Raw genomic sequence first — 15,732 nt, 5'->3', positions numbered from 1 at the left:
TCATTCTTTATAACCCCGTTAGCTTAATTTGTCACCCCGTCTATAGTTCTCGTTGGTAACGCAAAGCACGTGATTGTCGTTCTGCTTTAGCCCAAGAAAACACAAAGAGTAACAGTGAGCTTTAAAAAATAGACGCAATAGACAAATCGTTGAGAGAGTATAGGTGATTTAAGTGAATATCAATATCACAGCGCTTTAGCTGCAAGCGTAATGGCTTTGTGGTCACCAAGGCGGTCTTGGTATGACGTAACGTCTGCAAACTCTTTTAAAAGGTCCCTAAGTGGTTCATTGTGTGTTCCAACTTCAAGGAGTCTCGTTAGCAACAAAACACACATTCACATACATATACGTATAGACACACAGGCAGACGGACAAGCGGACAAATACACACCGACACATATGCACAAAGACAGGCAGACAGACAGACAGGCATGCCGACACACACACACACACACACACACACACACACACACACACACACTGACACACGCACACACACACACACATACACACACACACTAGCACCTTTGTCTTAATACATGTATCATCCCCTACCCGGCCCCATCTCCTTCTCCGTCCTTTCCACAGATGAGTTATCTAAAGTACACACAATTACACTGATACCATCGAACTGTTGCAGGGGTGTTTTTGTGTGGTTTTGTTTGTTTGTTTAATATTGCAAACTCTTTCGTCTTTGTTGTCTTCATCGTATATTCAGTGTTTTGATTTTTTACCGGGAAAGCAGACGGGCTTGCGTCGATAATCCGATACATTCAGCTCAGTCCCTTATAGAAACCGCATTGCGCTTCGAGTTCCTGTGGTACTGTTCAACTGCTATCGTTGGAGCAGTCAGTGTGGCGAAACTCACACCCTGACGATGTATTGTTTGATGAACCCTTGACTCGCTTTGTTTAGACCACCAGAACAAAAATGACCGACACTATTGGGTTACATGTATTAATGGTACATGTACACTTACGTCAACAAAACGTTCAACGTAAGTATTGTAAAGTAGAGTGTGTGTTACCCCTTTTAAGGTCTCTGGTGGAAAAAAAACCCACCAAAGAAACAATGAATACATAAATAAATAAATAAAAAGAGCAATAGATAAACAAACAAATAATTAAATCAAATGAATAAATAGATAAAATTGATGAATGAATGTCAAGGAAGGTAGAGGGGAAGACTATAGTGAATACATTCATTGGCTCGGCTTCCTGACCAGTGGGCGAAAACTGATTCTATCAAGATAAGTTTTGTGTGAATATTTGTTTGTTTGTTCACTCCAGTAAAAGACCGTTGGGTCGAAATATCTGTGAATGTATTGTTTTGTCAATAACAAACGTTCGAAAACCTACCTTTCTTGTTTTTTGATTCTGAATTTTGGAACGTTGGCAGTCTCTTTGTTTTTGGATTTTATAGTGAATACATTAATTACCGTCGCTTGAGTGTATGCTATGGCAACACATGTAGGTCCTGTACATCAGTTTGAGGGAATCTGCACCCCCCTTCCCCCATTAAAATAGACACGGGAAAAAAGAGGCAAAGACGCTTTGTAATGATACAAAAAAATCAACAGCCAAACCAAGAAAAACAAATAAAAGTGAATACCTACAAAAATAAAAACTACATTGTTGACTATTTTTTTTAGATTCATCCCCCCCTCCCCCCCCCCCCCCTCCCCCCACCACACACACAAACACCTACATAAGAAGACATATACGCCCCTCCTCGGTCCATGACAAATCACTCAGGCAAATATTGGTATATTATATACCAACATTGACGTCACACAACAATTTTTCTCCTCCTCACAAAATGGAACCAACCAGCAAAACAACCACCCGGCCAATAAACACATTTCAAACAACAAAACAAAACGTCAAACAAAGTTTGGCACAAGGAATGCATGACCTCAGTTAATAAACTCACTAATTCCTGTCTTGGTTACACGAACGTGTCTCTCGAGTTTGTTTTCACGAGATCTTAACGGCGTTCGATCCAATACAAATATGCCGGCATTGTAAAACTTCTTGGCAAAGACATTCAAATTATTGACAGATCTGATGTGATTGAGGGGGGGGGAGGGGGGGGGGGCAGTCATCGTCTTGCCCACATATATATGGGATTTTGAGGTGAAATCAGTCCCCGCTCCCACTCGAAGCTATCCTTATCCTAATTGTCTTTGGTGCACAGTGGTTCTAAGGATGTTTTGTGTTGCTTCTTCCAAGATAGTATCTATTACACTTAAAGGCACAGTAAGCCTCCCGTAAACCATCACAGAGCTCCCCGAGCGTCTACATACAGTACAAGCATACTTCCATTTAAACGCTCACCGAACGGGAACATCCTGGCTGCTTTCTGTCGAGCGTGAGAAATTTTCAAAGAATTTATTTTCGTGGACTTGGCCCTTTACAACAATGGCGCCTCGTTTTGGTGCTGGACGGCTGTTATGAATATCCCGGAAATCACGCCCGGACAGTAAGCCTCCCGTAAACCATCACAGATACTGTCAGGCTTTTACACACAGTACAAACACCCTTCCATTTGAACGCTCACCAAACGGGAACATCCTAGGTGCCCTACGTAAAGAGCGAGCAATTTTTAAAGAATTAATTTTGCAGATTGTCTCGAACACTTTTTGGACCCATCCTGAACTCAGGTCAAAAATGAGTTACTTCCCTTAAACTGGCGATAGCCGTGGATCGATGATAATCAGAAAGTTTTTGGACCGTGGTGCGTTTTTGCGCTAGACCTAACTTTTAAAATCTAAATAATAAATTGACAGCGTGTTTTCATCAAGACAAGATCAGTGCAATTCGAAGTTGTGAAAGTTTGAAAAAAGAAAAGCCCGGAAGCAGGGTCACGCAAGGGTCGTAGCAGACGACGGTTTATGCGGCATATCGCCGTTCCTCTCAACAGTCAAAAGCCATCGCTAGAGTTCTTGTGAACCACAGCCGTTTGTTTCGTGCATAAAAACGTGCTATTGTAGATAAGCTGACATCGAGTCGCATTCAAATGACTAACTGACGACTACATTGTGAAAAAGGGAAACTGGATCACACGGGTTCACGATGGCTCAGGGGCAAGATAAACCACGCAAAAAAAAATTCTTTGAAAATTGTTCGCTCTTTACGGAGAGCACCTAGGATGTTCTCAATCGGTGAGTGTTTAAATGAAAGGGTGTTTGTACTGTGTGTAAAAGCCTGACCGTATCTGTGATGGTTTACGGGAGGCTTACTGTGCCTTTAACACTCACCCTGAACTTACATTGACAAGGTCCCAAACAGTTCCAACCTTATACTAGCAAACAGTCTATAATCTCTTCCCTGTCATAGAGGTCTGATAAAACCATTGTCTGATGAAATGTTCAATCAACCACAAGATTAAAAAAGAAAAAGATGAGCAAACAAGCAGGTTCACACACACACACACACACACACACACACACAAAGATGTTGTGTAACAATAGCATAGAACGGTCAACTATTCCTTTTTATTCATAATTTTCACATATGTACTGGTAAACTGAATGTCACTAAATCAATGTTAGTACCAATGCATACATACATACACAGATACATAATGTGAAATTAAGACATACTATTACTAACATACTACGTGCTTACAAGTGCACATCCATGCACACAACAGATTCCTGAAGACAAATGACACTAAATATGTACCCCACAAATTATCCAGCCATCCAACGAGTTAGCCACACACACACACACACACACACACACACACACACACACACACACACACACACACACACACACACACACTCTGTGCAAATAGATCACAAACACACAAACATGAACACACATATATGTGAACACACATAAATGCACACACACTCATCCACACAGCAAAACACACAAGCACAAATGTACAGATCTAAAGCTAAAGATATTCATCAGCTGGCATTAACAGTAGGTTCAAACACAGGACAGAAAAAGTTCAGTTTCTTCTGCAACAAGGAAACCCTCACAGGAATGGCCTCGAATGATTCTCCGTCGATATTATACCAGATCGGTTCACTCTGAAAGCAAACACAAGTCCCAAATTATATCTGTTCTGCACATTGCATAGCTCCTACAATTCTTAGACTGGTCATGGAAAAGCTAGAAAACACACAACCCATCAGTTTTTGATGTACAACTGCAGCACAAACTCTATAAAAATGACTTCGATTAATAATCATGATGGAATGGTTCTACCTAATTCAAATTAGCCAAACTAATTATCATATGTTATCTTTAGGGCACCTACAACAGCCCACACACACACTGACAAACACATACCGACATGAACACCACCCCCCCCCCCCCCCCCCAACCACTCACATATGCCTATAACTGACCTGTGTTTCAGGAATATCCAGAGCAATGCTGACATCCTTGACCAGAAGCTGCTTGTTGTCGTCTGACCCATACCTGGGGGCCTTTCTCTTCATTCTCTGCCACCTGCACACACCATTCAAGAAGAAACTGTTACAGGTACAACAAAAGCCTCGCGTTAAACTTTCAATTAGAGACAACCAAGTAGAGACTAATTTTGGTCATTATTTGCTCATGGTGAAAGTTGTTGAATAGACACACATGCACACACAACATTCATGCACTGGACATACCCAACAATAATCAATCGAGAAAGAATATGAGAAAATAAAAAAGAAGACAGCTCATGAACAGACGAGACAAACACATATACAAAAAAAGAAGGAACTAAATAAATTCAATCAATATTGGAAAAAAGTGCCTGAAGGTCTATTAGACAGTGTACAAACAAATTATCCAGCCATCCAAGGCCAGTCAACCAACCAATCAGCCCACCAACCAACCATACAACTAGCCAGACAACCAACCAGATTTCTATGAACTTACCCTTGAGAAATGACCTGTGTTCTGGTGGGCTCCTCAGGTCCAATCTCCAGATGAATACCTGCTAGCTCCTGGGATACCAGAATAATTGCAAATCAGAATGTAATACATTTCACTGTGTAAAATAGAAGATGCTAACCTAAAACAGAAAATACTGACGGTCGCAAAAGATATGTGTGAGTGTGTGTAGGGCAGATAGTGTTTGGTTTTAACAAAATGTTATTAAAAAACATGATATGTTACAATTAACAGATAGTGTTTGAGTATTTTTGTGCATATAAGTGTGCATGCACGTATTTGTGTGCCAGTGTGTACCTGTTCAGAAATCATGTTGGGAGACATGAGGCTGATCTCCAGTGTAGAAATCTCACCGCTCACTCTGTTCTCATCCTCCCCCTCAGCTGTTGTTTTCATCATCGAATCTCTTTGCTCTGCCTCTGCAGCCACGTAAACAGTTCACAAGTCAAAATATTAGAACTGTGAAAAGGTCATCTCTTATGACTTTTTAGTTGTCTATGATGATGATTCTGCCTTGTAATATGACTAACACAGGTTGTTCACATACCAATAAAGAAAATCATATCCATTTCCACGCCCAAAATCAAAACTTCAAACATAAACACGGACATTTACTAAAAGCAAGCATTTTGAATTCCTTCGTTATGCTTAAAAAAAAAAGTTGTAAGGACAGGAAGGCTGGAAAAGTATTAGGACTGAAAAATAAGATAGCTTTGAGACCAGGAGCCTGTGGATAATGTACCAATACAGTGGAACCCCCCTTTTAAGACCCCTGGATTTAAGACTGCCTCCTTTTCAGGACCTTGACTTTTCAGATTTTCTGTTCATACCCTCTGTAAATTTACCTCTGTTTTAACTTTAATACTCCCTACTTTTTAAGACGTGATTTTCTCAGATCTTTTAAGGTCTTGAAAGGGGGTTCTGCTGTAAACAAGAATTAGCCTTGATATACAAACACCTCTAACCCACAACATCCCAAAGCTTACCTTGTACCACCTGTTTTTTTCTAAGCAAAAAGCGCCAGAAGCTCCAAGAAGCCTTTCGTTCCTTCTCCTCCTCTTCTTCGACCTGCTTCATGTTTTCTTCCGTCGCCTCCACATAGCTGACATTTGCCTTCACCACTGGCGGCCAGTCCTTCATGGCTGTGCGAATGTGTGTCCAGCGAGATTTCAGTGGCCCAAAATACCAGTATCTGTGACAGAGGAGAAGTTGGAATTATGGGTGTACTTGAGCGTTCCGACCTACTGCTATATATATATGTGCATGAAGACACAAACACACACACAGACTTGGACAGTAATACTAATACAGAGAAAAAGACGGAAAGACTCAATCCAGTGACTACGGGACACTACTCGCTCCCCCTGTGGAGAAGTTGGAGTTATAGGTGTACTTGAGCGTTCCCACCTACTGCATGTGCATGAAGACACAAACACACACAGAGACTTGGACAGTAATACTAATACAGAGAAAAAGACCGAAAGACTCAATCCAGTGACTACGGGACACTACTCGCTCCCCCTGTGGACCCTGTCCTTCATTTTAATGATGAGAATGGGTATGACATCACTTACTTTGACTTTCTTGCCTCAGCATCTCTGTAAGCTCCGATTTCCATTCCACACAGTGCAAAGGTTGTCTTTCCCTCCCCACCCTGCAAAACAAAGAACAGCACTGCATTCCATCATTTCATAATCATATCGGCCTTGAAATTCTCACAGGCTGCACATCTCTCTCAGACTGATGGTTCTGGTTTCCAGCATCGATTTGACCAACAATGACCTGGGTTTTGTCTGGGACAGCTCTTCAACAATGACAAATCTATGACAGATTTTCAGATACATGAATAACAAGAGGAACTAATGCTCACATAACTGAACTTTGTCATAAGTAATATGAATCAGAAACCAAAAAACTGCTGCTCTAGCTCCATAAACCATCACTGTTAATTCCCTTCTGATGCAGAACCAAACTCAATCCCATTGTGACCTTAAAATTTGATCAGGATCATTCGGACTCATGTCAGAAAGTCATAAAACCACTGGACTTTGTTAAGTTTCTTGCATCAAAATCAACAATTACTTGTGCAGTGGAACCTCCCTTTTAAGACCCTCCCTCCCTTATTTTCTCGTTTTTGGAGGTTTGAAAAGGTGTATTTCTAGTATTCAAAGGCAAATTTATTATTTTTAACATTGTCTACCGATCAACACACATGCAAAATCAATGCCCCCCCCCCCCCCCCCATTATGGGAATCACAAGAATACCAATAATTCATCCACAAAAACTTACATCCACTTTGAGAACATCCACTTTCTTGGTGACATTTTTCACCACTGCCATGGCTGCATCAACCATCATTCTGTACAGAACCGTTATTTATCAGTAAATCTTCATGTCACAAAACAAAAACATCTGTCAAACTACTCAAGCTCAGTATGAACGAGTCTACACTGCAGGATAGGTATATGCTTGACTGTTACTGCACTGAAAATCAATACAGCGGAACTTTCTTCTGAGTCACAAAATAATCTGAGATAATCATTGAGGCCTGAGAAGAGAGGGAGTCCTGAAATGGAGGTCAATTTACACACTTTTATGAAAAGAAAATATGAGAACAGGGATCTTAAAGGGTGGGGTCTTAAAACAAGTTTTTTTTCCTTTCTTTTCAAACACATTTTTCCTGCCAGATGTGATAAGGCGTAAAAATAAAATAGGTGTGGTTACGGTAACCCGACCTACCCTATTTTTTGGGGCCGACCCTATAACTTTTTATTACATTTGTCAATTTTTAAAAAAAACACCAAGTAAACGAGTGCAGAAAACGCAATGAAAGCGAAAGCGCCCGAGTCGCACACTTATTTCCCTGTCAAGTAGGTTTAATTTGTACACATTAGAAAAACAGTTTAAAAAAAAAAAGTGATTGCCTACCTTCCTACCCTATTTTTTGGGGGCTATGTTACCGTAACCACACCTATTTTTTTTTTTGGCCTAACCTTGTACGAGAACAGATAAGCATGTGACACTTCTTGAAAAGAGCATTTACTCACCTAACATGGCCTTTGTCGACTCCGTAAAACAGGCGTGAGAATGTGTTGTGGTTTCCCAGTGGTATCACACCAACAGGAGTCTTGTGGAATTTCTGTTGACAGAATAGTGATTGTGATCACAGCAAATGCGGACTTGAACAATGCAAGGGAAATAATAATGTTTTCTCTGTCAGATCAACTTCTCTATCTAATTCTGTCCCTTGAGTGTTTTTTTCTCACTCCTTCCTCTCACAAATCAAAAATAAATCCATATTATGCACAGAAGATAAGGTACCTGTGAAGCAGCTCCTACCGGATGAAGTTAATAACAGTTTCTCCCTCTTTAAGTAACTGTACTAGTACTAGATTTAAGCATCTAGTGGAAGTACTGCCAACCATTATAAATGTTGGACAGCAAAACAGAAATGAAATACAAGAGTCACAGGTTAGTGCAACTTACCCTGTCCTCTTTTCGCAAAATGCCAGTGACAGCCTGAAAAAAAAGAAAGACGTTACAATACATCAGAAGCTTAACATAGAAAGGTATGAGTGAACCATAACATGATGCAAACGTTATGATTCTGAAACCATTGGGAGTAAAAAAGTCAGAGTAGATTTTAAAAAAATATAAAAGTGACTAATAAATCTACAGTTTCCATAAGGGCTAAAAGATATGTGGGGAAAAAACAGAGAGAGACACTCAGAGAGGGAGAAGGACTTGAGGAAGGAACAAGCTCAGTTGGTAGAGCACTGGACTTGTGATCCAAGGATCACGTTACGTTCGAATCCCGACCGGGAAAGACAAGGGTCAACTTTATGTGCAGACTTAGAGACTGTATCCATGTTCCACCCTGTGTCATCACAGTGTCACGTAAAAGACCCGGGTCATTCTGCCATGCGTGCAAGGTGGCTGATTACACCTAAACACACACCTGGGAAGCGCGGCTCTGTTGCTGCTAACTTTGCACTGGGAAGAAGCGACCCGAATTTCCCTGCGATGGGACAATAAAGTAATGAAAATGAAATCAAAGAAAGAAAAGTCCTGAAAGTGAGAAAATTAATATCAAAATGTTGACTTCACTGAAAGTACTATAACCATGCAGCACAGCAAATCATGAAGTTACCTCCAACAGAGTTCCATCTCCACCAGCAACAATCACGGCATCTGTTTCTCCTTCCTCCAAAACGCTGATAAACTTTTTCACCTGGCCCTCATACTCAGTCTGAAAACAACAGACAATACAGCTAAGCACATGTACATCACTTCCTGAAAAATAGGCCCCCCAGTACCTGAGATTTTTATTTTTAATCTTGTAGAGGCAAAGAACAGCATCTCCTAGTACCAAAATGTATGTTGATAAATTATAAAATAATACGCATTTTGCCTCCATCAACCATGCAACCAAAAAAACAAAACAAAAATTAAAAGTTTTACTTTAAGAAACCGTAATTTCCCGGTTCTAAAAGTAACAAAAAACAACCCGGATTTCCGGCGAGAACTAGAAGGGTGTTTTCTGCTTAAAAGCAACATCCAATAAAATAAAATAAACAGTTTTCAAATCAAACTCAAGACTTACCCTGACAACGTCGACTTCAATCCCAGCCAAGTGTAGGATAGGAGCAGCGTTCTTCTCAAACAGTTTGCGTGATTTTCTGGAATTCAGCAAAAATATGCCATGTGTCCTAATTAGCACTTTATTTTTTAAGCTAGTACATGAAGAACTTGTACAATTTATGCAGCTATACACGTGGAACAGTTCAGAATGCTCTGCGAAAATAATTAAGTGATTATCATATAGACAAATATACTGTCATACTTTCTTTTAAAAACCCCAAAAATAAACATACGGGTACTTTACTTTGACAAGCTCAACTTGTTAACTGCATTGATCAGAAAAGTCGTTGTAACAGTACTCTGTATCTCTGTGGCATCTCGATTGTACTGTTAAATAAAACCGTATGTCTGGTGTTTCTTAATGCATTTTCATTCCACACACACACACACACCACAGACAGACAGACACAAACAATATTCAAGCATACCCAGAATGAGTGGCAGGGTTGAGGAATACTGTCACTTTACGAGGCTTCTCTGACAATGAGATCTTCTCGTCTCCATATTTCTGTGTGACAAAAGAAAAAGAAATAAATCAAGAAAGCAATAAAATAAGGATTACTTCAACACTGTCTTTCAAGAAAGCAATGATAAAGATTAGTTCAATACTTGATACATCCTACTATTAATTGGATCATCCCTGTCAAAACTTAATTAATTTCAAGAGTCTGTGATAAGACTGAAGCGTAGCCATAGCTGTAAAACTAAATCTCTTTTTCAGTTTTTGTTTTGATATTGATTACTAATTTGAATGTCTGACATAAATGTAATCAAACTTTTGACAGGACAGCTCATTTTCTCTGACTCACACTCGCAGACACAACTTCTGATGTATACATTTACTGATGAAGTGTTAGTGTAAATATACATGTAATTATAAAACTGTATGCCTCTTTATTACCTATATATTCTTTAGGGTATATATATATGTATTACAACATTTATACATGTATGATGTATACCTTTGCCTCTGCACAATAAACTCGTCTCAGCAAATGTTCCCTGAAAAAAAAAATCTCATGTTAGAATAGAAAGAATACATGAGACCTTAAAGTTAAACAGAGCAATGATATTAGGCCCTGCATTCCTTCTTCGTCACCTCCATAACCCAACCAAACCACCAAAGAACAAGAACTAAACAGACTTCAGCAATCACCATCAATATCATCATAATACCGGTAGCATAAAATATGCTGAAAATAAAATGTACAGATGCCATCAACTCCAGGGATGGCCAAATCTCAACATTTTAACTCGCCAGTCGGGCGAGTAACTTCAAGAAAGTCACTAGCCCGGCAGAAATTTCGCTGGCCCGGTTGATCTGCAGTGTTTATATGGCTTTAAAACTCGATATCACAACCAAAAGGGTCACATTCGACCAGAATTTTCATTGGGCAGCCGGGCAGACAATTTCAAGGAGTCATAACTAATGTTTTAAACTTAACATAACGATAACATAAGTGGCTTATTATATTAGCCTTTACACGACTTTTGCCTGCTATGTTGCATACAATGATGTTCAGAATATCATTGTTTTCGTGATTTGAGTGAGCACTGTGTATGTCCTAGGACAATCTCAGTTGCTTCAAGCAATCCATTGGACGCACCAATTTCTCATCTTGCTATTCCCTTTTCCTTCCCCTCTCCACCCCCCCCCCCCCACATCCTCCGCAATAATTGCACTTGCAGCTAGTGCAGAAGTAACATTTTCCCTTACAATTTCCCTGCCGTCAAATTGTATGATCTTCCCACAATGTAGAGTGCTTGGAGAAGCAATGTCAGTATTGCAACTTGATCAGGAAACCTTAAAACAACATGTGATCGATGTAACAACATACAGCGAAGAGAATCTCATTTCTATGATATTCAGCACCATCTTTGCCTTTCCTCTCCTGTGCGGGGGTCAGGCTTTTAGCGACTTAAACGTAACATTAACAAAGTACTGGTCACTTGTTTTGTAAAAACAGCTCTCGTTTACCCCCCAAAAAAAAACCCACAAAATTACCCACACCAAACAAACACAAAAACAAACAACGCACTGGCTATAAGCACTCGGAGTGTATACATGGGTCAGAATCTTGTATACACTTAGGCGTTAACTTCCGGTCGCAAAGCGAATAATTTGCCAATCGACACCACTTTGCGATAGGAACGCAGAGCAGTTGATTATAAGTATACATACTTGTATAAGAGTACAAAGAAACCAAAACAATCTAATGCTGCACGGCCTTTGCTGTAAAAGTAGATTACATTTTTGGGGTGTACTTAAAAGACCAGACACTGAACCGCATCAACACTCGCAGCGTCATTCGACGCCCTTTGGCGAAGGTACGCTTCACTTTCGATTCATGGTATCAAAGTACGCTGGGAACAAACACTGACAAAAACAAACACACACACGAAACTGATGCTTCACGGCAGTTTATTGTCGGAGTTTGGAACACACTTGGAGTGTGTATCGACCTAGAAACGGTTGTATACTATGGGGCGGGGATATAGCTCAGTTGGTAGCGCGCTGGATTTGTATTCAGTTGGCCGCTGTCAGCGCGAGTTCGATCCCAGGTTCGGCGGAAATTTATTTCACAGAGTCAACTTTCTCTCTTCGGTGTCCGAACCTCCCCCCGTGTACACTACATTGGGTGTGCACGTTAAAGATCCCACGATTGACAAAAGGGTCTTTCCTGGCAAAATTGCTTAGGCACAGTTAATAATTGTCTACCTATACCCGTGTGACTTGGAATAATAGGCCGTGAAAGGTAAATATGCGCCGAAATGGCTGCAATCTACTGGCCGTATAAAATTTCATTATCACACGGCATCACTGCAGAGCGCCTAGAACTGTACCCACGGAATATGCGCGATATAAGACTCATTGATTGATTGATTGATTGATTGAATGTACAATTTGCCAACCTTCGACACTCCGAAAAAGAAATAGCGAAAGTCCATACGTCAGACTGATTTTTCATTGGCTACTTCGTAACTACTTGTTAGGGTGCATTTCATTGGCTACAGATTTGTAACAGAGCTTTTCAATGTCGGAGTGTAAACAGACTCATCAATCATGTATAGTGTACATACACTCGGAGTGCGTATACTATAGCTTTTGCCAACAAACAAAATGACGAACGTATTTTTAGTATACGTAGAGTGGAAATATTTGCGTCCGTCGTACAAATTCAATGGTGTAGTATTGTGCCACAAAACATAACTGACACTTAATGAAAAGAAAAGCACACCTAACCCTAACTATGTGCATGGGAGTGTGTGTTGAGGTGTGTGTGCAGGGGTCGACACTAACTTATTTGGCCTGGGGCCACACTGGCCCCAGAAATGGAAATTGCTGGGGCGGAAAAAAAAATCTGGGGCCCACTCTCAGTATTCACGTGCGGCAATGCATTGTCTGTTTTTCTTCATCGTACTGAAGCCAGGGAAATTCTTTCAACCATTTGACATTGAAATTACGACAGCGCTTCGCGCTTTTGGCTGCATCGGTCTCCTTTTTTCGTTTCTCTCCACCCTGTTCTTCATCTTCATTTCCATGTCTTTTTACACCAGGGATGTGTCGCCACATTTTGCGTTTGGCATTTGAAGGCGATACTTATCTCTCACGCTAAAGAGCGCAATCTGGGAGTTATTTCCCTTACGACATTGTCCTTCGACGATTTGAATGTGTTTTTGTCTTGACTGCGGCATTGATCGTAACGCAAATTTCAGTGACGACTTTGACTGGCGATTTTTAGTGATTGGCTCTGCTGGCATTAGAATTTTTGGTTTGTCATTGTTGGAATTTATCCTGGGGCGGAGTGGGCCCCAAGCTTCGGCAATGTTTGGGGCGGAACACAAAACTCTGGGGCGTTCCGCCCCCCGCCCCCGCTAGTGTCGAACCCTGGTGTGTGTGGACTGGACGACTGTGCCAAGGGCAAAATGAACTGGTGTGTGTGCAGTGTTATCTTCACCTCCTCGATCAAATTGTTACTAAATGTCCACTCACTCGTATCTGTCGTGGCCATACTTGATCCCATAACCTCCTGCTAAGGTGAAAAATATTGATTTCTTCCAATGGTTCCGCAAAGTTTTCGCAATCGAAACGACAAACGCCATACCATCACAACACAACAGCACACGAGGGTGAAGTTTACAAACCGCACGGAAGTGTCCTGACTTTTTGATGCCATTTGAGAACTTGACGAATCAAAGAAATCTAGTATGGAGATAGTCTCAATGCATCCCAGCATGATAACATAACGCGGAACTCAATTCTTACACTTGATTACGCAAAACGAAATTAAAAACGTATATATAATTGCAGTCTGGAACCTGAAGGATGTCCATGTCACCAAATACGATTGAAATAGGGCTAAGTTTTGGCCCGGGTCATCAGTGCTCGTTATTACTGATGAGTCTGTCTATAACGTTGTGTTTGTTGTTTGTTCACTTGACCCATGATCTGATGAATGATCTGCATTAAGATTTTACTAAACGTTCTGAACATCTATTTTCCTGTTAACGATCAGGTAAGCTAACACTGTCGGTTCACGGTTGTGACCGTGAGGCGACCGGGTAATGTTTTCCTAAGTTTCATTTGACGGATTTACGCAGGTGTCAGTAATGATATCAATTCAGCAAAATAAAAATCTCGCGTGGTTGAAAATGAAAAAAATCCAACAACAACACATTTTTAAAGAAAAAATGTTGGGCTCTATGCAAAAAAATACTTTAGAGACCATGGAAAGGGGAAACAATCTGAAAGACTTGACATCCATTCTTATTTGCTGAGTTGCCGCCCTGCTCGTAGTTCAGCCCGTCAGTGCACTCTTTTGGTGACATTGGTATACAGCCAACTTCGAGAAACGTGGGGCATCGTTGTGAACATTTTATAGTCAGATAGTCAGCTTATTTCAAAGCCCCTAAGCTTCCTTATCAGAGTTAATTTACACGATGATTGTACGTTGTTGTCTTGAAATTCCAAACTGACAATAGCCGCGACCCGGAGCAGCCGGATCAGTGATCAGTACAGTCAGAATAATTATGACCGTCTACTAGGTCTTACTACTACTACTACTACTACTACTAAGAAGAAGAAGAAGAACAACAACAACACAACAACAACAACAACGACGACGACACTGAGTAATAACACAATACACCAAAACCACCACCACTCAGTGAAGACAACGACAACGACGCCGCTTAACTGAAAGGGAGAATTAGGCTACTGGTCATTTTTGACGGGGCCGTTGAGAAACAGTTCTGTCCGGTGGACGTTCAAAGGCTAAGCCACTGACATAGGCCTATCGGGTGTTTTCTGGGGTTCGACAGCCAAGCCCAGCCTAGCCGGGCCCTACCCTCTTCTCTCTCCCTCTCACCTCCGGCCCTTCAAGACGGGAAATGAGAGAGGCCCCTCATGAAAAATTCACCACCATTTTCCAGGCGATTATCGTCAGAGAAACGCCGCACCTACCACCCAAGTAAAGCCTCTCCGCAGAATCTGTTATTCCAGCGTTTAAAGGCACAGTCCTTCTCGTAGTATAATCCACTGATTCAGCTTGCCGTCTCAGATCTGGCCAGGCTTTTACATTGGTTCAATAAGAGCATCCCTCCACTTGGACACATACCTACATGTACTTTTTCTTCTTTTTCTTCTTCTTCTTCTTTTTCTTCTTCTTCTTCATTCGTGGTCTGAAATCCCCACGGCTTTTACGTGTACGACCGTTTTAACCCCCGCCATTTAGGCAGCCATACACCACCTTCGAGGGGTTCATGCCCTGGTATTTTTGTGTTTCTATAACCCATCGAACTCGGCTGACATGGCCCACAGGATCGTTTCTGTGCGCACTTGGTCTTGTGCTTGCGTGTACACACGAAAGGAGATAAGGCACTAGCAGGTAGGCACATAAGTTGACCTGGGAGATCGGAAAAATCTCCACCCTTAACCCACCAGGCGAGCACGAGATTCGAACTCACGACCTTCCGCTTGGGAGGCCGGGTCTTATCCACTGAGCCATTGCGCCCGTCGGACACATACCAAGAATCAACGGCCTGGCTGCTCTTTGAAAGAAATTTTCTGATGAAAAAGCCCCACTGTGTACGAGACGCAGCCAGGATGGTAGGGTGGTGAGTGTCCTTGTGGAGGCATGGTCTTATCCCATGTAAAAGCCTGCACAGATCTGACTAAGATGGTTA

The 15,732-nt window shown here is 41.3% G+C and overlaps 1 protein-coding gene across 1 annotated transcript; it reads right to left on the bottom strand.

Moving 5' to 3' along the window:
• Positions 1-3,477: 3,477 nt before the first annotated feature.
• LOC138969133 (acylglycerol kinase, mitochondrial-like) lies at positions 3,478-13,691 on the bottom strand. The gene is made up of 14 exons (XM_070341851.1): positions 13,541-13,691; positions 10,509-10,548; positions 9,975-10,054; positions 9,509-9,584; positions 9,056-9,154; positions 8,392-8,424; positions 7,953-8,044; positions 7,195-7,264; positions 6,479-6,558; positions 5,891-6,096; positions 5,202-5,323; positions 4,890-4,957; positions 4,367-4,469; positions 3,478-4,045 (listed from the first exon to the last, which is right to left on the bottom strand). Exons 1-14 carry the CDS (start codon positions 13,648-13,650, stop codon positions 3,920-3,922), a joined length of 1,305 nt encoding a protein of 434 aa, XP_070197952.1. The 5' UTR covers positions 13,651-13,691; the 3' UTR covers positions 3,478-3,919.
• Positions 13,692-15,732: the final 2,041 nt, after the last annotated feature.

Source organism: Littorina saxatilis, linkage group LG6 (genome assembly GCF_037325665.1).
Source record: "Littorina saxatilis isolate snail1 linkage group LG6, US_GU_Lsax_2.0, whole genome shotgun sequence".
NCBI classification, from domain to species: Eukaryota; Metazoa; Mollusca; class Gastropoda; order Littorinimorpha; family Littorinidae; genus Littorina; species Littorina saxatilis.
Note: the sequence above shows the minus strand (reverse complement) of the source record. Positions and strands in the feature narration are given on the sequence as shown.

Bases quoted from the DNA above. Each gene is read 5' to 3' on its own strand.
- LOC138969133 (XM_070341851.1), bottom strand. From the start codon at position 13,650: ATGGCGTTTGTCGTTTCGATTGCGAAAACTTTGCGGAACCATTGGAAG. The intron at 8,425-9,055 runs GTAACTTCATGA...CTTTTTTTTCAG, and splicing joins GAGATGGAACTCTGTTGGAG to GCTGTCACTGGCATTTTGCG. The intron at 7,265-7,952 runs GTGAGTAAATGC...GGTTCTGTACAG, and splicing joins GTCGACAAAGGCCATGTTAG to AATGATGGTTGATGCAGCCA.